This window comes from Diplotaxodon limnothrissa, linkage group LG22, assembly GCF_057381915.1.
Source record: "Diplotaxodon limnothrissa isolate DT_005_m linkage group LG22, D_limnothrissa_male_GT1.1, whole genome shotgun sequence".
Classification (NCBI taxonomy): Eukaryota; Metazoa; Chordata; class Actinopteri; order Cichliformes; family Cichlidae; genus Diplotaxodon; species Diplotaxodon limnothrissa.
The window spans coordinates 8750471-8776979 of record NC_140616.1 but is presented as its reverse complement, the minus strand read 5'-3'; the positions used below and the strand labels follow the sequence as shown (position 1 = coordinate 8776979).

The window sequence follows — 26509 nt, the reverse complement described above, 5'->3', positions numbered from 1 at the left end:
CGCAGATTGACTCCGACTGAGTCAGTGAGTTGGCATTTTGTCTGCCATTTATAGAGTTGATGGCAATTAATTGCAGACCTTTGCCTGCATTTGATTGCAGTCGGAATGAGTCAGAGAGCTGTGCAAACGAGCTGGCCCCAGTGTTTTCTGGCATTTTCAACTCCTCACTGCAGGCATGTCATGTGCCTGCCTGCTTCAAGTCCTCCACCATAATCCCTGTCCCCAAGAAACCTAGGATCACTGGACTAAATGACTACAGACCCGTGGCTCTGACATCTGTGGTCATGAAGTCATTTGAGCGCCTAGTTCTCTCCCATCTCAGGACCCTCACGGCCCCCCTCCTGGACCCCCTGCAGTTTGCATATAGAGCCAACAGGTCTGTAGACGACGCCATCAACATGGCCCTACACTTCATCCTGCAGCATCTGGACTCCCCAGGAACCTACGCCAGGATCCTGTTTGTGGACTTCAGCTCTGCCTTCAACACCATCCTTCCAGACCATCTCCGAGACAAGCTTTCCCAGATGAATGTGCCTGATCCCATCTGCCGGTGGATCACTGACTTCCTGACGGACAGGAAGCAGCATGTGAGGCTGGGAAAGAATGTCTCGGACTCCCGGACCATCAGCACCGGCTCCCCTCAGGGCTGTGTTCTTTCTCCTCTGCTCTTCTCCCTGTACACCAACTGCTGCACCTCCACCCACCAGTCTGTCAAGCTAATCAAGTTTGCAGATGACACCACCGTCATTGGGCTCATCTCTGACGGGGATGAGTCTGCCTACAGGAGGGAGGTTGAACGTCTGGTGTCCTGGTGCAGCCACAACAACCTGGTGCTGAATGCCCAGAAGACAGTGGAGATTATTGTGGACTTCAGGAAGCACACAGCCCCACTCCCCCCCATCATCCTGACTGACACCCCCATCACCTCTGTGGACTCATTCCGCTTCCTGGGTACCACCATCACCCAGGACCTGAAGTGGGAGCCCACCATCACCTCCGTCATCAAGAAAGCCCAGCAGAGGATGTACTTCCTGAGGCAGCTGAAGAAATTCAACCTGCCAACACGGACGATGATGCAGTTCTACACTGTAGCTCAGGTGGCAGAGCAGGTCAGTCACTAACCAGAAGGTCGGTGGTTCGATCCCAGGCTGCCTCCTGGCTGCATGCCAAATATCCTTGGGCAAGATACTAACCCCGTGTTTGCCTACTGGTGGTGGTCAGAGGGCCCGGTGGCGCCAGTGTCCGGCAGCCTCGCCTCTGTCAGTGCGCCCCAGGGCAGCTGTGGCTACAATGTAGCTTGCCGTCACCAGTGTGTGAATGTGTGTGTGAATGGGTGAATGACTGAATGTAGTGTAAAGCGCTTTGGGGTCCTTAGGGACTGAGTAAAGCGCTATACAAATGCAGGCCATTTACCATTTACCAATCATCGAGTCCATCCTCACCTCCTCCATCACCGTGTGGTACGCTGGAGCCACTATCAGGGACAAACAGAGACTGCAGCGTGTTGTGCGTTCTGCTGAGAAGGTGATTGGCTGCAGACTCCCATCTTTGCAGGACCTGTACACCTCCAGGACATTGCGGCGTGCAGCTCGGATCTCAGCTGACCCTTCTCACCCTGGACACAGTCTGTTTGACCTGCTCCCCTCAGGCAGGAGGCTCCGGTTCATTCGCACCAGAACCTCTCGCCACAAGAACAGTTTCTTCCCCTCTGCTGTTGGACACATGAACAATAAACGTACGACTGTACCCGCCACTAACACATGACCCTACGCTGTGTCACTGCATCATTCTATGTTTGGCACTGATCACCACCTGCACTCATGTATATATCTTTCAACGTAGCACTCTTAATTCTTATTCTCATGTATATATCTCATGTATATCTCATGCACATATCTTTCCACGTAGCACTTTTAATTCTTATCCCTACTTTTATTTTTTTCCATGTCTATTTAAGTGCTATTTATGACAGCATGTTTGCACTGAAGCACCGCAGCAATTTCCTAATGTTGTAAACCTGCTCAACATTTGGCAATAAACCCCATTCTGATTCTGATTCTGATTCTGAGAGAGACGGGTTGCCTCCTTCCACACAACCTTGCATGCAATCGCCTTGTGACAAAACAATTGGTCAACCAGAGGACAAGGATGCTGCACGCATCTGATCAGTTTGTCAGTGCAGCTATTTCCAATCAGTCCCACATGATTGGAAGCATTTTATTTTATTGATGTTTATTTGTTTATTTGTATTATTTTTCATTTTGCTGACCTGTTTTTCCTCTAGCGTGACTGGGGCCTTAGCTTAGCTGCAGAGAAGGTAGAAGTCATACGAGACAAAGAACATTTTTGTAGCGAAGTGAAACAGTGTTAAAAATAATGACAATGATCAACAGCAGCCATTGTTAGTGCTTTTTTTAATCTGTGATGGATTTTTTTTATGCTTCTTCCTCTTCACAATTAACTATATTGATCTCTGTTTAAGCCAAATCTGCATTTGATGGTCTACACACAGCTGACTTACAAGAACGTCTCTGTTAGCCTCTGAGTTGCTTGAATTCCTTTAATCCCTTATTTCTCAGCCAAAGAGCTTTGCAACAGACAACATCAGGACAAAAATCTTCTATTATTAGTTCACATCACAGTAAAAATGCACTTAAGCCTTTTCGGCACGTGGCCTTTATAACCACGTTTCTGTTACACGAGCTTAATTTTGCAATGTGCTCTGAACTGCACTGAACTGGAAGTCCCCACTTATCTGGGAGTATATTCAGAGTGACATTCTTACATTCATTTACTTAACCGATTAGCCAACTTATGGTGGCAGGGGTGTTTGAGTCAATCACAGCTGTCATAGGGTACACCCCAGACAGGGTGTTAGTCCATCACAGGACACGTCTACCCCAGAGGAAATCCATACAGCCACACAGACAGCATGTATAGTCAACACAGAAAGGCAGTAGAGCTGTCCACTGCAGCAGCGTGCTACTGCATGCAATCACTGACATGCACTGGCTTCTTCTCAAGGTCCCCTCACGTGGTGTAAAACTGCACTTTGTCAATCCTCAGTACAGCCCAAAAAACATCCACCAATGGCCCCACAGATACATTTAGCCAAACCCAGCTATTTTTCTTTGGGTAATCAGTACAAAACTGAAGTGTAATAAGTTTTTATGTCCACTACAAAACATCCTGCTTATATGTCTACCAAAAATAAAAGAAATCCAAATTTCAGATCCACGTATCAGCGTCGAAATTATGAAAGAAATATTTAAATTCTCACTTTGGGCAGTACTTCCGCACTGTTACAGCTTGTGTCAGTTACAGCCTGCTGAGGCAGTAGATGGTAGTGGGAGTGACGAGACGGTGTGCCAAGATGTTTATCACTGCTGTTGCAATGCTTTAAAGTATTTCTTTCTTCGCTGCCTAAGCTCTGGTGGTCTAGAATTTGATATAATTGACTTTAAACACAGAATAAGACGATTCGGCTCAAACCTCACTGAAAAAATAAATGCCCTTTTTGCATCGCCCTTTATTTATGTCACAGAAGGCAGGATTTTAGTAGCACTAACTCTGTGATCTCACTGCTCTGGCCCTCTGCGCTCACCACTGAGGTTTTGGGGGCTTTGTGCGCTGCATTGTGGTGATTGGAAATAAATTGGATAAGTGATCTTCCTCGGGGCAGAAAAAAACCCCAGTTTGTGGCTGTGTGTAAGGTCCACAGCGGAAAGAGTTCAGTAGATGAAGAAACACTAACCAGCAGCTATCAGCAGACGGAGCAGCGCAGCTTTGATCCATCACCAGAGCCCCCGCTGAATCGTCTGGCCGAGCTTTGTGATGATGGAGAGTGAGATGCTGTTGTTGGGCCTCAGATTGCGGCACTCAGACTGTTCTCATGCCACTTCCTCCGAACAGTCTGGATAAATACATTATCACTTCTTTACCCCGTCTGCGGTAATATTTGGCAGGCTGGAGCTCCAGATTTGATTTGTTAATGTGCTTTTTTTCAGGTTCTAACATTCCAGCCAGGTGTAGTTAATGAAATCAAAGTATTTAACTACGCCATCACAGTCATAATGGATATTCCTGAAGGGTATCCTTGTTAGACGTGTTTTCGCTGGCAAATTGAGGGAAATTTTGCTAAACATTCCTTCGTTATTGTGGCTTCTCACTTCATTAAATCTTTGGCATGGTTTGATACAGCTTTACGGCCTCGCTCAGGTGTGATGTCGAGCGTGCTTGTTAAACCACAGACATCTGTATCTGAGGCTTTTTTGCTCATACAGAGTCCTTTCTGAAATATGATCGCGGGTAGATTTTATTTTCTTTAGTATGTAACGAGTAGTCTTTGCTCAATTTGATTTAATTTCACAGAAATTTAAACACTTATCCTGTTAAACAGCCACACTATGCTTCATTTTTAACTGAAAGTGGCACAGGTGGTTTTCGTCTCCCTCTTCCACTGGTACTGTTTTCGTCTTGTTATCCGTGTTTGCACAGCCTCTAATATTCATCAGGACCCCCCTCTGCTGCGCATTTTTTCACACCGTCCCCCGAGAGGCCACAAACATATCTGTTCGTGGAAAGTCTGACTCGCATAGTCTGGAGCCAAAGGTACAGTATAGGCTGCAGGGTGCTGCTGAGGGAGATGGAGGTCTGCCACACTGCTATAAAACTTGCTGACTGGAGAGGTTTGCATGCTTCCCTTTAGCTCAGAATGAGTCTGGATGAGGTGGCGAAAGCCATACGTTATACTGCACAGTAGTGTGTCCAACACTTTTGTCAGTGGTGAGGTAACACGAGCAAAGCATTTGAGCCCGATGTGAGCCAGCGCATTATGAAATGCTTTTTATGGCGTGTTGTGGCTTGTTAGATGTCAGAAATGTACAATTGATGACCAGAGATTTAGGCTATCAGAGGAAAAATATTTTGGAATAAATCTGTGAGTCATACCTGACTCTGTTAAATCACTCAATTTTATACAGTAAAAGGCAGTTTTACAAATTTTATTATGTTTAGAAGGAATTGTTAGCTTTCTTTTTATTTGTTTGTGCTCTATTCACCAATATTCACATCTGCCATGTGTTACTCATTGCTCATTTACTGGTGCATCATTAAACTCAATAAAAAGCACACACAAAATATGCTGTAATGCAGTGGAAAAGTCCCAGGGTAAAGATTTATCTTAATTATGTAAAGTTTGGTGCAGCGGTTAATACTGTCGCCTGCAAAACTGCACCTTTCCTCGTCGTGTGGAGTGAGTGCCCTGGTGTCCTTCTGCAGTCCAGAAACAGTTTATTAGATTACCAGGTGATTCTATGCACTGAATACCTGCCTGAGGTGATGGAGACGAGTGAAAATAGATGTAGAGACTACTTTACGAATTTGGTAGGGCAGTTATAATTGAAGAGGCGGTCTTTACGGTCTAAAAAGTTGCTGGGAATCAGTGTGTGTGACAGAAGAAGCATTGAAGCTACAGTGTAAAAGACACTGGATTTACATATGTGTCCTTTTGATGAGCTTTTAGGTTAAAGCACTGTATGAATGCAGTCTATTTGCTGCTGTAATTGCTTTTTCTCTCCTTTGCCTAAGTTATACTGAAAGATGAATCCAACCTTTTTTCTGTCTCGTGTGCAGAGACAAACTAACATTTATTGATCGGCACTAAATGCAAAGTGCAGCTGAGGTTTAGAGGAATGTTATTGGTTTTACAGATACTTGGATTTAGATACCAGAAAAACGAATCTTTGTGACTTTGCTGGATAAGATAAGATAAGATAAGATAAGATAACCTTTATTAGTCCCACACGTGGGAAATTTGTTTTGTCACAGCAGGAAGTGGACAGTGCAAAAGTTATGAGGCAAAAATTAGAATACAATAAGAATAAATACAGTACACAACTGTACAGAATAGAATAAAATAAAATACTATATACAGTTTGGGTCAGACCTCTGTACTCCTTGTCGTCCCCATCAGTGATGAGGCCGACTATTGCAGAGTCATCAGAGAACATGGTGAGAGATCACCATGTTATTAAAATTCACCCCGATAGCATCAATCTCCTCCTTCCTGAGACATTTTCACTAAAAAACAAAAATATCAACCTCACGGTGACAGTAGATAAAAAGTCAGGCCATCGCCGGAGTCTGTTAGACTCTTCCTACGAGGGCCATAACTGCCTGCAAGAAATCTACAGGCGATCTGTCCAAGAGCTCTTGAGATATTTCAGTCTGGACAGACCGACAGAGCGGCTCTGGCGTCCTCCGAGGCTGCTGCTGGCATGGCTAAAGACGATTCCACATTTGAACTAACAACATTTGGCGAAAATGTCGACAACCAAAATTTGACAAAGGATATAAATACAAGATCACGGTTTCCTCTCCCTTTCTGTAATTCTATTTTATTTAGACATAAAAAGTTTCCAGTAATCTATTGTTCAGACATTTTTAAATAATACCTGAGTTTAAAAGAAAAACTTGGCTGAATCTGTGGTGAACTAAAGAACCGCTCTGTGGGACTGACTTGCAGTAACCCAGTAGGAGCCTCATAATGTGGGCCAAGAACATCTTGTGGCTTGTGGCCTGGATTTGACGTGGCAGTAAACTGGGGGAGGGTTCGTGGTGTTTTCTGCCCCCCAACTTTTTTTTTCTCATTGTATCAGCGCAACTCTCCAAGCTGACGTATTCCCTTCGTTCAGCGAGGCTGCTGGATATCTCGCTGCCGGATCGCCTCGTCTGTAGCCTTGTATTATTACAGGCTGGTTCGTGTTGGCAGCTTCCAGCCTTTAATGAGGCAAACAGCGCTGTCCTGCTAATTGTTTGGGAGTTCCTTGGGGTTTCCTGGTTGGAGAGCCGGGCTATATCAGTCCGATCCAGCTGCTGTCAGCCACCATGGGAGAGGAAACCAGTTCCTGGATTACTTCATATCAAACCCCAACATCCACGCTCTACAGCAGATGTAACGCTTGATAAAAATTGCCTCAGTATCTTCCGTTAAATCATATTCATATTGATGATTATCTTTGAGTTTGGGTTAGAGTTAGATGCATGAACATGCCGGTAAAAGTATTTATTATTTAAAATAAACTCCTGATCTTAATCAAAAGATTAAGTTGTTGTCATGTGAAAATTTGAAAAATGAAAACTTGAGTAATTCAGTGACGACTGAACCAAAGCAGCATCTGCTGATAATGAACATGTGATAAGACTGAAAGCCTCAAGGCAGCTACTGAACAGAGCTCGTGTTTATTTTAGAGCCTGCCCAATACTCCAAGTTGTGGCTGATGCTAGTGCCTATATTGATTTTTGGAACCCAAAAATGATCCATCAATATGTCAGCTGATATTCTTTTTAGACACTCGAGCCGGGCCTGCTGTTGTCAGTTAGTCAGAGCATGTTTTGGCATTTGTTAGGACCCAGACGCTCCTCCCCATAGCTCCTCCTTCAGCTGCTACAGGGAAAATCGAGGCCTTTCAAAGTCAGTTGGCAAACATAATCCGTCCATCGTGTCCTGGATTTGTCTTGGGCTTGTCTCCTAATTGGAGAATCTCAAAACATCTCACCTAGAAGGCATCCAAGATTCATTCTAATCAGATTCTTGAACCACCTCAACATACTCTGTTAGAGAACAACCCCTCGTGAATGAATGAATGAATTAGTCACTCATTTCAGCTGCTCCTTAATCACTCCTGGTTTCTAGTCGTACACTATTCACAGTTTAAGTCCATAGGTGAGGGACGAACAATAGTAAAGGTGACCAAACCATCAGTTTGTGTCCCCCACCTTACAAAGAAATCCCTAACTTGAAATCCTCCTTTCAATGCAGAGCAGAAAATTGGCCTTTTCCACCCGAGAAAACTTATTTCACAAGCTGCCGTGAGTTTCACTCGGTAACCCTGTCTGCCCCGTTGTTAACTTACTCTGCTGCAAATAACCCACAGTCAATGCACTGATGAGTATATGCCCATACTGCTACAGGCTATCTTTAATAGACCAACATATCAAATATATTAACCACTATAATGCTTCAATTCAATTTCTTTGATTCTTCCACGAAAATCTTGTTTAGCAACCTCCCTTTCCAGATTATGGCGTAAAAACAAATTTAGTTCCCTCAAAGTTTTGATCAAAACCACATATTTATTTCCTTTTGTGAAATAAAATAAGGGCAGATGTTACCATGCGTCTCTGTGTGTTTGTGGACTTGTTTGAAGCGTCTCTGTCGCTCAGCTCTCTTAAGCAAATCAATGTGACCCACATGACACAGATGTCACACTAGTGCTGGGCCTATTTTTAGAGCTTTGTTGTAAACACACTTAGAGATCGATAGATTGACTTTATTTTTTCTTTCAATTAGACCCTCCACATCAAATGTGACACCACAACGAAAAGTAGGCCATGGTAACAGGCACATAAACAGTACATGCCGTGGCCTCACTGAGGCAAAAGATAAATTTTTACTGCCTGCCCTTCCTTTGTTTCATATCAGAATAAACTGAATTATGTCTTTTTTACTGTTTCAGTCTCATGTGAAAGCCATTGAGCCAGATGTGGCGCATGATGATGCGTAAGAAAAACATCTGCACGGCATAATTCATCCATGATTTGGATAGTTACCGGACAGGTGATGACATGATGTGGAGGCCTGACGATGTCTTGATGTCCTAAATTTACAGCCGGCGGCCTGGCTCGACGCGCGCGTTGAGAAGTCGGTGTAATAACGTGCCCCTGAGGCCTGAACTCGGCTGTTATATCCTTCCACCTCCAGATGCACAGAAGGTCAAAGCCAGATCAAATAGAGGAGAGGAGGTCAGTCGGTTCAGTCGGGCCAGGAGAGCACACATGGCGGTGGAGCGACAGACTGTAGGAGGGTGGAGATGAGGTTTGGGAGTTTATTTCTTCAGGTTCAAGTATGTCTTCTGGTAACACCGGTCTCACATTTGCATGAGTGGTGGCAGTACGCTGTCCTGGTGACGCACGCCAAAAGCATCTCGCCTTACCATATGCACACAAGAACAGACCGTTCTGATTCTACTGTTACAACAACAGAACCTGAAGCTAAATTCTGGAGAGTTTAGATTGCGTGCAGCCAAGTCAAGCCTCCTTCAAGACGATTTCATGACCTCAGCTGCAAGATGGAGTCCACTGCACAAGAAGTCACTGCCGGTTTGCACTGATGAATCATTAGAGGCTTTGCAACGAATTTCAAATGAAGCACGAATAAAAGTAGCCGATGATTAGCTGTAGGTTTATTTTCCAGTCTTTTTCCTACATTTGCTGAGGTGATCAACTTGTCAACGTTGTTTAAGCACCAAAACTGTGCTGCTGTTATTGCGCAATGTTCGGCTATGTCGTTGATTTAAATTGTTGCCGCCGCAGTCATAATTTTCACGATGCCAAGCAGGTCTGACAAATGGTTCAATTTTCAAGGATAAGTAGAAAATCCTTAAATTTGAAAAGTTGTAGTCAGCAATATTCTGAGTGAAGAAAAATGCCTTGATTTATTATTTGAACTTCAGCACGTCATCCTGACCACATGCCTAAATGCACTGAGTTGAGTTTCTGCTTGACTGGCTGATTAGTTATTTGTGTTAATGAGCAGCAGAACAGATGTTCTTAATAAAGTGTGTGTATTTTCATTTTTATGGATCCGCTAATTCATTAACTGGCAAATCATTTCAGCCCCGTTCATCAGCATGCAGCTAAAACCTAAAAGGTTCCTTTGCAGCCTTCTGTTTAATGTCTGCAAGATGATTTTGGTACAAAAGTGAAAGATTAGATCAAATACCTTTGACCTAGAAGAAGAGGAAATGCGAAGATTTTACCTCTAATTTTACATTTTAATAATGCCGGGGAAGCTTGTCGACAGGAAGTGATTTAAAGCACCTGCTGCCTTGCCTCCTTGCCTTTCACCGACTTTGTTTCTTATGAGGACACATTGCTGTGAATCTCAGCCTCATATTTGCACAATAGCTTCAGTGTGTCCATGTGTTTCTGTGCTACGAGCAGGAGTTACCGCTGCTGTACTGTAGATATCAAACATGCCAAACAGATCTCATTGTTCCTTTATTAATCGCAGTCCGTCAGCGAGCCAAGCACATTTACTTCATGTCTAGACGAGCGTAACGTATCTCTCTGTAATTGTAAACAGCTTCGGTGAGAATCTAGATGATTTTGGCGTTTTGGTACGAAGGTTTTGCATCCACACATTTAGGTGATTATGACACACTTTTATTATTTTGTTTTTCACCATGACAGCCTCCCACGCACACTGATTCCTTTTTGGTGGGTATGTGTGTATGCTGACATTGAGCAACACATGCAACCCATTATATTTTTGCGATAGGAAGTGTGGGGTATTTCTGGTAGGAAGTGTCCGTGCCAGTGCTGGGTCACTGAGGAAAGAGCTGCTCTGTTGCCTGCAATGAAAATAGATGGTTTTAAGAAGGAAAAAAAAACATCTTCCATTGTGTGTGTGCGTTGGGGGGGGGAGGCTGCTGCTCTGACCAGCCAGACAGAGGGAATTCCTCTCTCAGCCCTCTGGCTTGGTTTCTTCAGGCCAGATCCAGGGGTCTTCCCCTTCCCCTCTCACATTTCTCATCATTATGAAAGGGGAGCGGACGTGGGCTTAACCTAGATACTGGGTTAAACCGTAAACAGCAGACTAATGAGGGAGAAACTGACTTCCAAGTAATAAATGTGTTTACATTCACAGTTTAAAGAACAGTAAAAATCAAGACAGACGAAAAACAACACAATCAATTATAGTAACCAAAAATGACTGATGTCGGTGCATTCATATGTACGTATAGGTTTTTCTTGTGTAGCAGCTACAGTCAGTCAGACTGTGTAGCTGCTCTTTGAACACGGCACACCATCTGTACACAGCTGATAAAAAGAGATAAACAAGTGCACCTGGAGGCAGCAGGATGTTGCATCATCTCTCCTGATAAAAAATGCCTGGGGACCTCCAGTGTAAAGTGATTCTATCAGACTGACTCAGAGGAAATAACAGGTTCTGTATGGCTCAGAGGAGTTTTGCTCACACTGGCAGAAATAGCACCTTATAGATGTACTAACAAGTGTATAATAGCCTTGTGCAATGAGAAAAGCAAAGTTTTACTAAGCACATTTACTTTTTCTGGGCTCTCTAGTTATCCTTATAAGGGCATCATTTTAAAAAATGCATGTATTTGATGAACCCAACAGCGAACAGGCAAAGTTAGACCAAGCCTTTAAAAAACAAAAACTTTATTAAAACCTTCATTTTTTTTCATAAAGCTTACAGATAGAGCTGGAAGCTTTGCTCCTATAGGCTCAGACAGCTGGGGAGCTTCATGTTATACTCTGTGATGTACTGAGCATTTCTTCTTCTCTCGCCGCCTCCTCCTTTCCCTCCCCAGGTGTTTATATGTCACTGCTGCATGTGTTTTTCCTGTCTCCCTATGCTCTTTATTTTCTTCCTAACAGAAAGAAACCTCCTGCAGACCCAGGCTCGGGGAGGTGCCCCTTTGAGCCTGGGAGGCGTCTCCTAGTGCTACTTAAAGGAGATTGTCTGATTGTAGGGGGTTTTCTCCGTTACTGCGTAGCTTCTTACGTTGCAGCACCTTTAGGAAGCTGTTGGTGTGATTTGGCACTATATAAATAAATTTGAATTGAGATGAATGAAAACTCTGTGTGTGTTAGATGTTATAAAATGTCAGTGTTTGTTTTTGTGTGATTGCTGAAACTATTTCAGGCTCATCTTATGCAAACTTGCTGCAAGAATTAAATGAACATTAGAAATTCAAAAGTAATAATAAAAATGAGCCAAGAATTAATCCGTGTGTTTTAAAGACTTTATCAGGTTTTATCATGAATGTTTATCAGTTGACATTTTTGTGCTGAACTTTACTGCACCAACTGTTTTTCTTGGTTTTTATTTGGTTATATCAATGCACTATAGCCTCTTTGTTAGGTTCAGGTTCAGAATAATTCCCTTCAGGAGCAGTAACCCTGCCAAATTAACACTGTGTGCATAAAGGTGACACACTGCCCACTTTGATGAAAACACTCCGAGACAAAACTGCGAAAAGAACTGAAAAGTGACCAAAAAAAAAACATTGCATCAATGTTTCAAGCTTGGACTGAATAAGAAGTGAAAAAGAAACTTAGAACGGGCCTTTTTAGGTATTTTGGAGGAAACCTGAAATCCTGATCATCCTTTTCTCTCTTTTCCTTTTGCAGTAAACGAGATCATCAGGAACGACTTGTCGAGCATCTCCGTCCACAGCCACGCGTAGTTTCCCGTCACCACAAGTGACAGGAATTTTTTTTTAAAAAGGGAAGCACCAAATGAATTTGACATTGTTCCACATGTTTGGACTAAGGCATGCAGGAAGCAGCAAAAGGAAACGCAAGGAGAACAATTCTAAATGTATTGTCCAGATGATCAGGGTCCAACGTGTGCCTTGTTTTTCATATATAATAACGTTACATAGAACCTATCCAAGGTATAGATTACATGACTGACATGTAAGTTAAGTATGTAGCAACCAAACCTGCCATTTCCAGCCTTTACAAGAAAGTGTGCTTTTAGAGGACCAAGATTTGCTTTGTTGTTGTTGTTTTCTTTGGGGTTTTTTGTTGTTTTGGGGGTTTTGTTTGTATGGCTGCGGTTTGTAAATGAGTCGGTGCCCATGAGTTGTGTCATTTGTATATAAATTTGGATGTGTAGTGCTCCAGTTTGCATATCTGGCTTTACAGAGAAACCATTTAAAAGACAAGTGCCTTTTTGACTGGAAGCAAAAAGACATGGCCTTGGCTTCACATATTCAACCTCAAAATTTCAAATTAAATATATTTTAGGGGCAGCTTAACTTACATTTTCCTGAACAGTGGATACTGTGGGCAAAAGTGACAATTAAGGGATTATGGCGAATGCAAGAAGATAGAGTACATGCAGCGTAACTTGCATGTAGTCAGCAAACTATGTTGTCTGTTATACTGTGATGTCTGTCTGGAGTTCAGCCTTTCATTTTGGAAATGGAAAGTTGGATTTTTCCCCATCATCATACTGTTCAGACATAATTTTCTTGCAGAGAACCAACAACAAGCACTTATCCACTAAACTAGTGGCAGTTCCTGTCAATGTTTCATTAATGCAGGGGTGGAGCCAAGGACAGCCAAAGGTGAAGCCAACCAGGACTTCGAAAAACTATAAACAAAAAAAATGGCACTAGCGATAGTCCTGGATGAACTGAAGCCGTATCCCAAAAGTGAAAGTTTGCGGGGTAAAAGTTTTTCCTGACAGACTATAGATGTAGTTCAGTTGTAGTTAAATACCTTTCTGTGTGTCAGCACTATTTGACACATTATGGCAACTGCTGTATTGATTTCAGCCATGAAGTGGGCAGCAGCGGCGTCCTGACTTAAATCCTTAACAGACAACTAGCAAATGGCTAGTGTTTTGGGCAAAATTGGTTTCCTTTCAGAAAAACCAAAAAGCATGAGTGTTATTTTATTTCAATTTGGGCATACAGCTTATGCACAAAAGCACTGGACCACCTACACATTACACTTACAGGAGCTGCTCAGCCATTAAAACCCACACCACGAAACTCCTGGTACACAGTTTTTGTGCTGTTAATGTGAGAGGAGGTTTGGAGCTCTGCAGTTATGCATTGGCGACTTGTACCCAGAATGCACGGCAAACCTGCTCTGTAGCTTGACGTGGTCTGACACACCTCCACTTTGCAGTAATACAACTTATAGTTGATTGTGGAGGGAAGAAAGCAACTGACTTGTTTGTAAGAGTGGCATCCCCTTACAGTACCACACTCAAATTCAGTGAGCTCTTTAGAACAACACATTCATTCACAAATGTTTGCAAAGGCAGACTGCATGGCTAGGTGCTTAATTTCATACACCTGTGGCAATGAGACTGAAAACACCTGAACGATTGAGAGCTGTGTCCCAATACTTTCATCCATTATCGGTACTGTATCAGCAAAAAGCAAAGTAGAAATGGGGGTTTTGTCTAGCATGCTTGTATAAATAATTATCTTAGCCATCCACTGAATCCTAATCATTGATGACTATCTGTTGCAAGCCCGGCTGCGAACCAGTTTTTGTGCAATAGCATTAATAGGAAGTGGAATACTTCTCTTTGAATGGCTCTCAGCTTGTTTAAGAGGGATGCAAATAATCACAGAACTGGAGTTACATTTAGTAACCTCTATTTTTCTAGCAGAACTTTTTTTGTAAACACCATGACCATTTTAACAGCTCATCCATCAGTTGAAATTGTAATTATCTTATGAACTTTAGCTTCAATTTAGCAGCATAAGACTTTCTAATTGTAACTGAGTGTTAAATGAGCCCTCATAATGTGCTACTACATGCCTGCATAAGCAAATGATAAGTGACACAAAAAAAATGCTAAGCTGGAAAAATAAATAGTCATCTGTTTCTGCCTGGCCACCCCATAAACTTGTCTGGCTCAGCCACTGCATTAAGTTGACAAGTCATTTCCTCCAACCCAGCCGTTAACTGCTTTTTACACCTTTTTTTTAGTCATTTTTAATAAAAAAGAATACATACAGACTTGAAAAGTAACAAATAAAATGTTAGCTGCAGTAATACTGGTTCGACTTTTTAAAAAAAATCATCTCAGTTTTGATGAAGCTTGACTTTTATTACTCCCTGGAAGCTATGCAACATGCAGGTAGCATTAATCTCTGAGAGAATGTAAACATTCACCGTCATATCTCTAATCCAAAGATTACTTTGCAGCGGTGAACAGCAATACGAATATACACACATTTTTGTTTTTGTATTTTCATATTTATTCTCTTAGCATGAGCTCAACGTTTATTCACGTTTATCATACAGCTTGTTTTAGACGGTTACATACTGCATACTGTGGTTTACCTGCTAATTTGTCAGCGCTCGCACACTTGTTCCCAGTTTTATATGTATTTATGAGTCTTAATCTGTGTAACTGAAGAGCATGAGAGAAGCCATACTGAAATGTTTCAGAGGAGAAGGTTACTCTTTGTCAGTAACTCATAACTCTCCTTTGTCATATTTTGTGTACTTGTCAATAAATAAGCCTTCATCTCTTTGATCTGCGTTGTCTCAGTTTTACTGTAGGAATGAAATCAGCAGTTTTATATGTACATTATGTGTGTTGTCACAACAAAGGCGGCAATTTGTCTCATCGCCTTAGGTTAGAAAAAAGACTAAAAGAAATCATTAGTTTACTGGTAATATGGTAAAGGTAATGGACCAAAGGTTCCCTCGTAATAAGTTTGTTATACTGAACTTTGAACTACAGATCTGTTCAGAATTTATAATATCTGGCATAAATACATTTATTATTAATCCTCAATGTTTCAAAGAGCACAGAGAGTGTGTTATTTTAGCTTTCACAGCACACAATATCCTCTCCTCTTTTACCAAAGATATGAAAACATAACAGCCAGCTGTTGGGATTCATTAGATAACTGTGTATAATCATTACAACCATTAAATGCTGCCCTCGCTGCTATATCTTTTAAAAAAAAAAAAACTTTTCATAACTGTCATTTATAATTGTCAATTCTAACTCGACTTCAGTTGTCAATCTGTGGATTCATAGCAGTGGTAGGAAACCTTGAAGTACTGCATGTGTTTCCCACATTTGTTCCTCATTTTGTTTTATTTTTGCAGAGCAGAAGTTGCATCTCCACCTTTCCTGTCCTCTTATGTTGGCTTCTTTTGTGACTTCTTGATTAAGGCCAGACCCACGCTGTGATCCTTTTACCGGTGCCGCTGAAGCTGCTGTAAAAAGGTGGTGTCGCTTTTTGCATGCAAGGAGTCACAAAAGCCTTCAGGATAAATGTCTCGCTTGCTGGCTCAGAGTTATCTACATGGGAGGGGCTGTAATCTGAGTTTCCTTGCTCTGAAACATCCTCTAAATTGTGAGACGATCATGTTAGGCTCCACTTCACCTCAGTTTGTGCATAAAGATCAACCTCAGCTGATATTTGCTTTAAGCACTGGGTCAAATGTTGTTGTTGAAGGTAACTAGGTCATGTCAGTCATGTTCCATGTTACACATCATATACAAATCAGGTTCCAAGAGTGTATTCATTTAAATATGTTATGAATGAATTGAAATGAATGGAGGGCAAAGGGTGCCTTTTATTACGGTAAAAGTAAAATATGAACACTAAAGAAAAATTCTCAGTAAAAATATCTGTTAAAAAAAAACTTCTCAAACCTTGATACATTGCATGTGTGTTTTTTCCTAAGTCAGAATTAAATTTAAGCAGTGAAACAGTGAGTGACAGTGTTTATAAGTTCTTTATACTGAGTCTTACTATAGTTGTCAGTGTGTTTATTTTACGCGTTCGTGATAAACACACACTTATATATAAATTGGGGTGTTCGTGATTCAAACGAGTACTTTTGCCAACTCGCAGTATTTTTTATTGTATTTATTTTAGTTCTAACAACCAAATGCAGTGTTTATTTTACATACTGAATCCAAAATTCGGCGGTTGTGTTTGCAGTGTGGGGTGGAAGCCTGGATGATTCTAGCCCTCAGTCAGTTAACATTTAGACGTTGACTTCTTAAGTTTTGAGAGTGCCAGTTTAGGAAGCCAACGTATGACTGAGGACCTTTTTTGTTATTTTACAAGGAAAATGTTCCAGATTAATGTCTGCATCATCGATGTACTGGTTCATAGCTGTTTAGCCATTATTGCGGTGGCATTTCTTGCCAACAGATGTATTCATCAGTGTTAGGAAGGTTATAAGGACTATAAAGGTCAAGGTGAAAATAAAGAGAAAAGCTCCTTTCTCCTTCGGCTTAAGTTTGAGAAATCTGACCATTGACTGTATAAAAAGGTGGATGCTGGCACTGTGAAGTCATCACTTTGTCCATTTTGAAGTCTGAACTTTAAGTTTATAGCTGATGTATCTTCATTTATCTTCATTTTCTTGATCCAAAAGTGACCATGACATGTTCACTAGCATGCTATGTACATTATATACGGGAAATTACCCCCTAACTTTAGTAAGCTCGGTTAGCGATGCACATTAACAGATACCTGCAAAGTAATGGGGACATAAAATACTAGAACAACCATCCAAGCATGATTTCGTCTGACTCTGAAAATCTGATATGGAAACAGCGATGTTAAAATCACAGTGGCTACATCTCTCATATAGGCTACATTTATCACACTAACAGAGAAACATCATTAATATAAAGTGACATGATATAACCAGAAAAAATATTGATACTTTTTACAACAACTAAGTGTTCTTGGGATTATCAGAGCTCTTGCGTGAAAGCAGAAATCAATCCTGCAACCATTAACTCCTGACTCGTCCAGTGTTAACCAGTATCTGCTCTTCATTAACAAATGTGTTTGATTGGAGCTAAAAATAAATAAATAACATAACCATTCATTTCCAAAGCAGAAACATTTGTGATGCAGCAACATAAAATGTATATTCAGAAAGAAAAATAAAAGTACTGTTCTGAGTCTTGTGTGATAACCTGTGTGCTCCTGATAGTGCTTTCAGTGCAGCGTGCAGGATTTCTTTCTCAGTTATGGTCCACACTGACACCTTGTGGTCTGTGGGATTTCTGCTTTGCCTAACACAATAAATCTCAGCGCTCAGCTGCTGGTTTCTTTACATTTGTTTTTCCTTTATGTTTGAGAATGTCACAGCCAGTACCGTCACGAACATCCTTCACACTTTGCCAGTAGGAAAATCAGGACGTGTTTTGCTTGCCTGCCTTTAACCCAGTTGTCGCCTTTTAGGGAAATCAGGTGTCATTTGTACTGTGTGCGCTGTAAAGTCTGTCATTTTTGTTGGCCTTCAAGCAGCAGCTTTACACACCTGGTAAGCACAGACTTTGAGTTTCAGTGTTTTTTGTTGTCTGATTATATTCATAAATGTCATTTCATGTCATGTCTGTTGTCGTCTTCTTATTTAAGCCTTATTTTAAAAGAAAAAGTTAATAATACACAGATTTTTAAGGTCACAATGTTACAACTGATTCTCAAAAATGCTTGTGTTTTGAAAACTCCGTTAGTACAGTAAAGATTCTCTTCTCTTTTTTTAAAAAATCTTTTTGAAGATCAAAATCAGTAAATAAAGTTGCATATGTTTTTTTTATTTCCTGGTAGGACAACTAAGTTGAAACTGTATCAAAAAATATAAAAATGTAAATGATTAAAACACATTTTATTATACAGTAGGCATTTCTGTATTTATATAATACCCTAGCATTTATATTACAACATATAGACTTATTGGTCTCTTTATTAGGTACACCTGTTTAACTGTTCGTTGACGCTGATATCTAGTCAGCCAATCACATGCCAGCATCTCAATACATTTAGGCTTGTAGAATGATCAAGACCATCTGCTGAAGTTGAGAAGAAAGGTGATTTAAATGACTCTGAATGATGCATAGTTGCTGGTGCCAGACACGCTGGTCTGCTGGTCTTTCCCCATGAACATTTCTGGAATTTACAGAGAATAGTTTGAAAATGAAAAGATATCCAATGAGCGGCAGTTCTCTGGGCAAAAATGCCTTATTGTAATAATTGTTATAATAATTAAGGCAGTGCTAAAGGGAAGGAGAAGAGGGAGGAGGTTTCAAATACATAGTGTACCTAATAGTGTTTGGTGAGTGGATATGTAAAACATTTGAATCTTTAAACCTCTATTGGCAGCTTTTCACTGATTTTTCTTCTCTCTGTTTTCAACTACAGTCTGGTAAGATGGAGAATTTATCCAGCAATGCCACATTCAACTCCAGCAAAGCTGAGCAATGTCTTTTTGCACCAACTCACATAGTGATGCTCTCAGTGATTGACATCTTTACTTTTATCATCGGGGAAGCAGTGGTAGGGAAACTGCTGTGGATCATCTTCACATCCAAGAAGGCTATAGATATCCTCAACTGTAATTTAGCTATCTTCCACACTGTGCATTATTTTACATCCTTTGTTCATTTAATTTACCTGTTTTTGCTACCACAGTACCAGATAATACTGCTCAAGGTTTTGCTTACCTACGCACAAACAGGAGGCGCATCAAGTTTGGTTTTTATATGCATGGAGAGATATATTGCTGTGGTTTACCCCACATCTTACCATCTGCTGAATAAATACAAATTCAGGTAGATGTGTGCTCTGACAGTGTGGCTCCTTACTGCAGTTACTGTTTTGACAAGTAATCTAATTAATATCCCCTCTCAGACAGTATTAGGAGCTATCCCACGTTTTCTGGTGTTATTCAGTTGCACAATGATGATCTACTACAACAGAAACATCTTGATAACACTGATGAAATCAACACCAGAAAAAGATGAGCTGCATCCTGCCAAGAAAAGAGCCTTCCTAACCATCCGGGCTACCACATTCATCAACTTGTCATGTTATATTCCAGTAATCATATTGCAAATGTTCATGTATCTGCACCAACCTGCATATAGTTGTTCAGTAATACCTCTGTGTATAACATTAGTGTCTATTGCTAGTCTTGGACATCCATTGTTTTACCTGTCAACCCAAAGGAAGCTGCGCCTCTGCTTAAAGAGAGAAATGAAAGCCAGATGACTGTCTATCAGTCCATTCTTGTCATTTAAACTCAAGTTAAGGGCATTTAGATAGAGTGATAGACAGGTATATGTATGGGAGGGTGATGGGTATAACAGCAAAGATGCAAGGAGCAGAAATAGTGAAAGTTTTGATTAATTGAATCTTTATTTTGAACATGTTGAAAAAGTATAAAAAAAAATAGAATTAAAAGAGACAAATGAACAAAGCAAACAAAAGGAAAACGAGCAACCACAACTCCAAATAACGTAAAGTAGATACATTTAAATACCTGAGGTCAACCATCCGAAGCAATGGGGACCAGATGGATGAGGATGGGAGTGCAGGCAGCGTGGAGTGGGTGGAAATGAGTCTTAGAGATGAAAGAGGAAACTTTCAAGAGTGAAAGAGGTTTAAAAGATGGTCGTGAGACCTGCTATGGTTTGGTTTAAGCAGAATGGAAAAGATTAATAATTATTTCAGAGGGACGACTCAGTTTGACTTTGGAGACATTGTTAGAGAGGCTGTTTCCCAGAGAAACCTACCTGAGGGATTAATTAAGATCGATCTATCTATCTATCTATCTATCTATCTATCTATCTATCTATCTATCTATCTATCTATCTATCTATCTATCTATCTATCTATCTATCTATCTATCTATCTATCTATCTATCTATCTATCTATCTATCTATCTATCTATCTATCTATCTATCTATCTATCTATCTATCTATCAATCAGGAGAGAGTGGATATACTGGCCAAAGGATGTTGAATATGGAGCCTCCAGGCAGGAAAAAAATAGGAAGACCTCAGAAGATTCAGTGCAGTGAAAAGGGACATGGAGAAGGCTGTTACAGAGGAGGATGCTAAGGATAGAGTAAGATGAACACAGAGGTTAGCTAAAGCAAGGAGCTGTAAGAAATAGTCTCAGCTCCTTATTTAGAAATGTCTTTCTGTTAGCAAATGCAGAGATTTGTTTTCAATAGGAGGCCTTCTTTAAACTATTTAATGAACTGTGTGCTGTTTAACTGTTTTTTATATATTATAATACACATTACACCATGTGGGGTAAAATATTTTGTCTGTTAGTAACACAGGATGAATTTCAGAGTTGCTGTTTACCGTAAATGTTCTTTTTTATTTTTTTTATTTGATTATGTCACAGCCTGATCTGTACTAATACTGTGTGCTGCTGACTTTGACAAGTAGAGAGGGAAAGCTGAATGATCAGATTTTAGTACTGTCTATATTCATAAATGACTTTGTGCAGTGGTATAATATTTAATAGAACAGAAGTAATATTGTGCTGTTCCTGTACATTCACATGAAAATGGCCACAAGAAACTGTGTGTTGAGATTCCTTCTGCTTTGCTTGTTGTTTTGAGAATATCACGTAAATTTAGAGCCGATGTTTAAGTGTAGGTTGTAAGAATCATGTTGTATTTATAAGTTGTTTACTTAAAATAAATAAAAATCAGGTCATGTGCAGGTTGCTGAGAAAAGAGGTGAAAGCAAAGTTTAAAAAAAATTGTTGCTTTAATGTAATAATTATGTTATTTATGTAATACTGTACACGGCATGATTAAAACATCTTATTAAAAACCAATAAAATGTTACATTGCTTAATCATTACAGTAGTCACTACACTAAAACCACAAACTGAAACAGTAAATGTAGTTCCATTTCTTTGGGATTAACTTTACTCCTTTAATTACACAGGAGCAGTTCTATTGGTGCTCTGCTCCTGCAAAAAAAAAACCTCCTTCATTGTTAAAAGGTGTTTATAACTGGCACAACTGAATGGTTTAAACAGGAGGATCCCAAACACCTGCAATAGATGCATTTTGTTTCAGAGACAGCTAAGTTGGCTTTTACAGCCAGCCAGTGGATTTGCAATGTTGTTGGTTTTAACCTACAAAAAATCAGTGTACAATAAGAAATTCTCTGTGTTTCTTCTTTCAGCACTTCCCACACATTTTATTTGACTTCTTTCTCGTATCACACCGCTCACATGCAAAATTGAAATGTCTCTCGAAATGCTGCTGATAATAGAGCTGTGTCAGTGTGATAGATTGTCTGTGGGTTACGGTATCTAATAGTGACTTTAATAAGTACCTGATCATACGTCATCTGCCATCGGCCAGGACCACACAGGCCCAGCAGTTTGTAGCAGAAGAGTTCACCCAGATGGTTCGCAGATAAGTTGCTCACACATCAGGTCTGCTGGCTTTTGGTTGCTAATTTGCGCTGCAGTCAGCAAAATAATGGTTATTATTTAAATTAGTGCATGGATCACCTGCAGAACGCCCGTACGCACTTCTGGGTGATTGTGCCTAAGTTGCCCCATTTAATATGGCTCAAAGTTTGTTATTGTCCCCACTTTTAAACATAATTTATAGCGCACTGCTCATGCTCCAGAACATGTGAAAATCCCAAAGCTGTTATCAGACAGAAGATCAGCCAAACTAACTGAAATAAGATTCTGGGATTCAGACTAACTCAGACTAACTAGCACTGTTGACCTGTCCCATGTTGAACATCATACTTATCTGGCTCAATACATACATACATGTACTCGTTGGATCATAGCAAAAGCAGGAATATATAAACAGATTTTTCTCATTTCACTCACAAACATGCGAGTCATTACTGAGTCTGTTTCCAGTGTCTTCTTTGTGACTTCAGGAGCATTTTGTGTTGCACGGGTCTCCGGATGAAAAGTAGTCGTACACACTGACCAGAGGAAACATGGTCACAGCTCCCAGCAGAGAGCCCAGCTGCACTACAGCTCCACACCACACGAGGGCGCTGTGGCCTTCATCACGGAGGATCACCCCAATAATCACCTTCACATAGGACAGGGTGAGAATAAAGAGGACCCAGGCCAACACCTGTGGAACAGAAGTAGGTGAGTGCTGCTGTGTTTCTGCTTATCACAAGGTAAAGAAGTGCAACTTGTCTCCCAACAGGAAACACTGTGAATTGTTTGAGTAACAGACGTCTACCAGTGCACTCACAATGATAACACCACCTGAGGTATCATTAACCAGCACTGGGCATGGACTCAGCACTGCCATGATCATAATATAAACTCCAACTCCAGTGCCAATCACTGTGAGGGCTCCCATGAACAGCAGGGATCTGTGAAATGAAACAAATGACATCCCGACTGCAGTTACAGATGCTCTAAGGTTGATATAATGTGGCACAAACATGTGAAGCTGTGGGGGAGGGGCCAGATGAACTATAAAGGAATTTGACATTAGTTGTGCTTAAACAGAGAAAAAGCTAAATAGCATTAGAAAAATATAAAAGTGTCTCCTGTAAGAGGGTTTAAGCAAGTTTTATTCAAACATTTCCATTATTTTTGCATTAAAAACTATGGAGAATATGAAAGAGTCCTGAAGATTTATTATTGTTTTAGCATTTACCTTGTTAAAATTGCCAATGGCACACTTACCTGATTGGTAAGAACATGGCGATGAAGCATGCCAGAGGGTTGGACAACGCAGCTAAACTGGCCGACAGGTGGTAGGCGTTGTTCCCGTACGGCATGCACGAGTAGGACTGCACCGAGGGAAGAACCGTGTTGCTCAGAGCGTTCACCCAGGCCAGAATCCCAAAGATATAAAACACCTCCATCCAGCTGTAAGAGCCGGTGCCAAAACTGCTTCTGGGCTTCTGGTTTTCTGGTCTGTAAGGATCCATCATTGGCTTCTGCTCGACCAACTCCATGTTTTTTGTTTTTTGTTTCACTCCGTTGGCCACAGATGGATGGTAGTTCAGGAGCAGGAAAGCCCCCAGGCACACCAGCATCATGGCACTGAGGAAGAAGAAAAACACCTCAGTCGAGAAGTTTGCAGGCTGATACTGGGCCTGGAGGTTAGAGGTCACAGAACCGTTGGGAATGTTGAGGGTGTAGTTCACAGACTGTGTGCTGTTTATGCAGTGGACGACCCCTGCACCTTGGATCAAAGCCACAAGAGACGGCAGCAGGCCACTCACACCCTCCCCGATGTAGTAGGTGGTCAGATACTGAGACTTGAGACGCATCATGAAGGGCAGGAAGGTGACGGAGGAAGTGCAGTCAACAGCAGCGAGGAAGAAAGTTAAAACAAGGAGAGGCACGCTGCGAGCCACACCTGCTACAACCACAGTCTCCTTCCAGAAGAATCCCAGCAGGAAAGTTGCTACAGTGCCCAGGCCGATGATCACATATATGACAGCTCTCTCGTTCAGGGTGCCTGGTCGGAAACGATGCATCAGAGTGACGAAGAGAGGCCCGATGTTGGCCATCTGGATGATGACTGAGAGGTAGGAGGGCAGGTACCAAGCCTCTGGGATCTGGGGGACAATCAGAGGCAGCTCCACCCACAGACCGTTGATGGAGACCCAGGAGCCCATACCGAACAAACATGCCAACAGGTGAGTGAGAAGGGACATGTTGCTAGGTGGGTTTCTAGAATGAGACAAACAAGATGTTTAAAGTAGACCTTACTTATTTTATTTATAATGAAATCTCATATTTAACAATAAAATTTGATGACTCAGAACATTAGCTGTTGTGTTTCATTCTAGCTTTTTTAACAAATAGACCTCAAATTGCTCTTAAATGTTTTCTGGGTTCAGCATCTAAAATTCTGAAATGTTGTAAGAATATCTGTGATCACTCATATTATAAATGATATAGATACCATATAATGTATATATTGATGATTTACTCTACACAAAGAACATTATTAATGAAAGAAACCCAATAAAATGAGGAAGGAACCTCTCAAAAACTGCAGTTACCGTAGTAAACACCTCAGCCTAGCTCAAAATTGTCCCCATATCCTCTAATGTTAAACTATAGCTCTTATACAGTGTCATGCAGTATTGTGCAAAGGTTTTGCTTGAAAGGATGCACTGATCATCTAATTGCTCTTTGGTACCATAATGCTATTTTGTCTCTGTTGTGTTGTTGATATTTCATAGATTCAAGTAAAGAAATGAGAACAAATGATGTGTTTGCAACAGGCTGCTAGTAACAAAGTGCCTAAAGATACAAGCTAAAATGGTTCTTTGCTAACTTGGCTGTTTTGCAAAGCCAAGTCACTGGTTCATCCTTTGATGTGTGTTTTTTCTTTAATGCATGAATGCATCAAAGGTCTAGGACTGTACTGAAAAACCAGCCAATGTCCAGAGAAACAAACTTTGAAAGACACAGTGATTTTGGCCTCTGTGCCTAATTTTCCTCATCACAACAACTATAACAGTGGCGATTTTTGAATAACCTATTTATTTGGATATTGATGAAGTCTGAAACTGGGACCTTTGCTTTCTTGAACTGGTGTATTGCACTTATTGAGCTGGACCTGTTGAATGTGTTTGTGTCTTTTAGAACATTTTTCATTAAGTTAATATAATATGGAGACAGGTCAGGCCAGGTAGCGAGGAAAAAAAACATTGAAATGTGCAACACAAAAGGATAATACAGGAATGCACAGGTATCAACACACCATAACACAATAAACACAGACAAGCAACATGGGAAAGAGTTCCAGTGTGTACATCTGATCTGGGACCGCTACAATCTTTCGACTGCGCCTCCAGCTGACCCGATGTCCACATCATGGGGGAGGTAAGCGTTGGAGGTGGCGTTGGATCCGGGGTAGAGAGGGTGATGCGTCAGTGAGTGCTTATCAGTATCAGTATATGTATGTGTGTGCGTGTCCATAGTTCAGCTGAGACAGTGTCCTTCGCCCTGCCAGGCTAAGTAAACGGTCTTCCAGCCAACCCAGGTGGCCTTGTAGGGAATGGGAAGGAACAGACTCAACACAGTCGTTATCAGGGAGTTGTTGTTTGGCTCCAGCCTTGAGCTGGCGCCGAAGGGGTAGCCGGGTTATGATGGTAATTGAGAATTTCAAGCTGTTTTTTAACACTCCGACACTGGTCTCTCAGTCTCCCGTTAATAGCTGCGAGCTTCTCCGTGATGTTATTAGCCGTCGATTCTGTGGTCTTGTCACTCTTTTTGCTCACATAGCAGATTCTGAGACCTCACGACCGCAGCCAACTGATCCGAGGTGTAATCCAGCTCCGCCCAGAGATGTTGTTCTGAGTTGATTCTTTCCTGATGTAATCCAACATACATACGCTCAAAGGTCTTATTCTGAGCATTCACTGCTGTCATAAGCGCCTCCAAGCTCTTAACCATGCTGCCTTCAGTGAGCCCTTTCTGAGAAGTCATACCTGTCGTTCCAATCCCAGCGGGCAGCCTTGGGGGGGTTTGAACAGCCAGTTCCGCTTTCTTAATTCTCCGATAAGCCAGGGCCAAGCCAGCTCCGATCAGCAAGAACCCTGTTATCATGGTTCCGAATAGGTAGATATCTTCAGCGTCCTGGCCGATCCTCTGCCACCCGTCCATCGTGTATCCGGCAGGGAAAGTCCCTCCAGGGCACTCGGGCTCTCCCGAGCCCAGAGTTCTCGTTAAAGGGTGTCAATAGCATTCAGAGACCAGTTGATCAAATCCATAATTCTCTTTTAGGTTTTAGACACAGACTGTGAGAGAGTGTTCCAGGGAAAGTAATACAAAAAAGACACGAGACTAGACAAGGACATAAGAACTAGCAGGAAAGATAAGGGAGAGGAGAAAAGTGCGTCCGCCTCCTCCGAGAGCCAAAGGCTGAAAAATGGTGTATGGTGGGGACAAAAAGTTTAACCATAAAGTATTAAGACTTTATGGTTTGAGGTTCTGATTAGGATCAAACTTGGCAAGCAGTGCTTCCAGTTAAAGTAATGCGTGACCTTTTATGTTTATTTGACTGTTCCGATAGCTCTCATGGAGAAAATACTTTATTGGCTTAGCTGTGTCATTCCATCTGCAAAGAACTGGAAATAATTAAACTGAATAAAACCTTAAGATCCCAGATCTGATAATGTG

General features: G+C 41.3%; 2 protein-coding genes across 2 annotated transcripts in view; one reads left to right on the top strand and one right to left on the bottom strand.

The window, feature by feature from the left end:
• nfatc1 (nuclear factor of activated T cells 1) overlaps positions 1–15014 on the top strand; it is a 49748-nt gene extending 34734 nt beyond the window's left edge. Inside the window, exon 10 of the mRNA XM_085347035.1 lies at positions 12223–15014. Within this exon, the coding sequence (XP_085203161.1) occupies positions 12223–12278 (56 nt within the window). The 3' untranslated portion in view covers positions 12279–15014. The remainder of the gene's footprint in view (positions 1–12222) is intronic.
• Positions 15015–22268: 7254 nt separating this feature from the next.
• Positions 22269–24030, bottom strand: slc52a3-2a (solute carrier family 52 member 3-2a). The gene is made up of 3 exons (XM_085346334.1): positions 23048–24030; positions 22605–22728; positions 22269–22478 (listed from the first exon to the last, which is right to left on the bottom strand). Exons 1-3 carry the CDS (start codon positions 24028–24030, stop codon positions 22269–22271), a joined length of 1317 nt encoding a protein of 438 aa, XP_085202460.1.
• Positions 24031–26509: the final 2479 nt, after the last annotated feature.

Coding starts and splice junctions, on each gene's coding strand:
- slc52a3-2a (XM_085346334.1), bottom strand. CDS start 24,030: ATGTCCCTTCTCACTCACCTGTTGGCATGTTTGTTCGGTATGGGCTCC. Junction 22,729..23,047: donor GCCATGTTCTTACCAATCAG/GTAAGTGTGCCA, acceptor TTCATTTCACAG/ATCCCTGCTGTTCATGGGAG. Junction 22,479..22,604: donor CCTCAGGTGGTGTTATCATT/GTGAGTGCACTG, acceptor TCTGTTCCACAG/GTGTTGGCCTGGGTCCTCTT.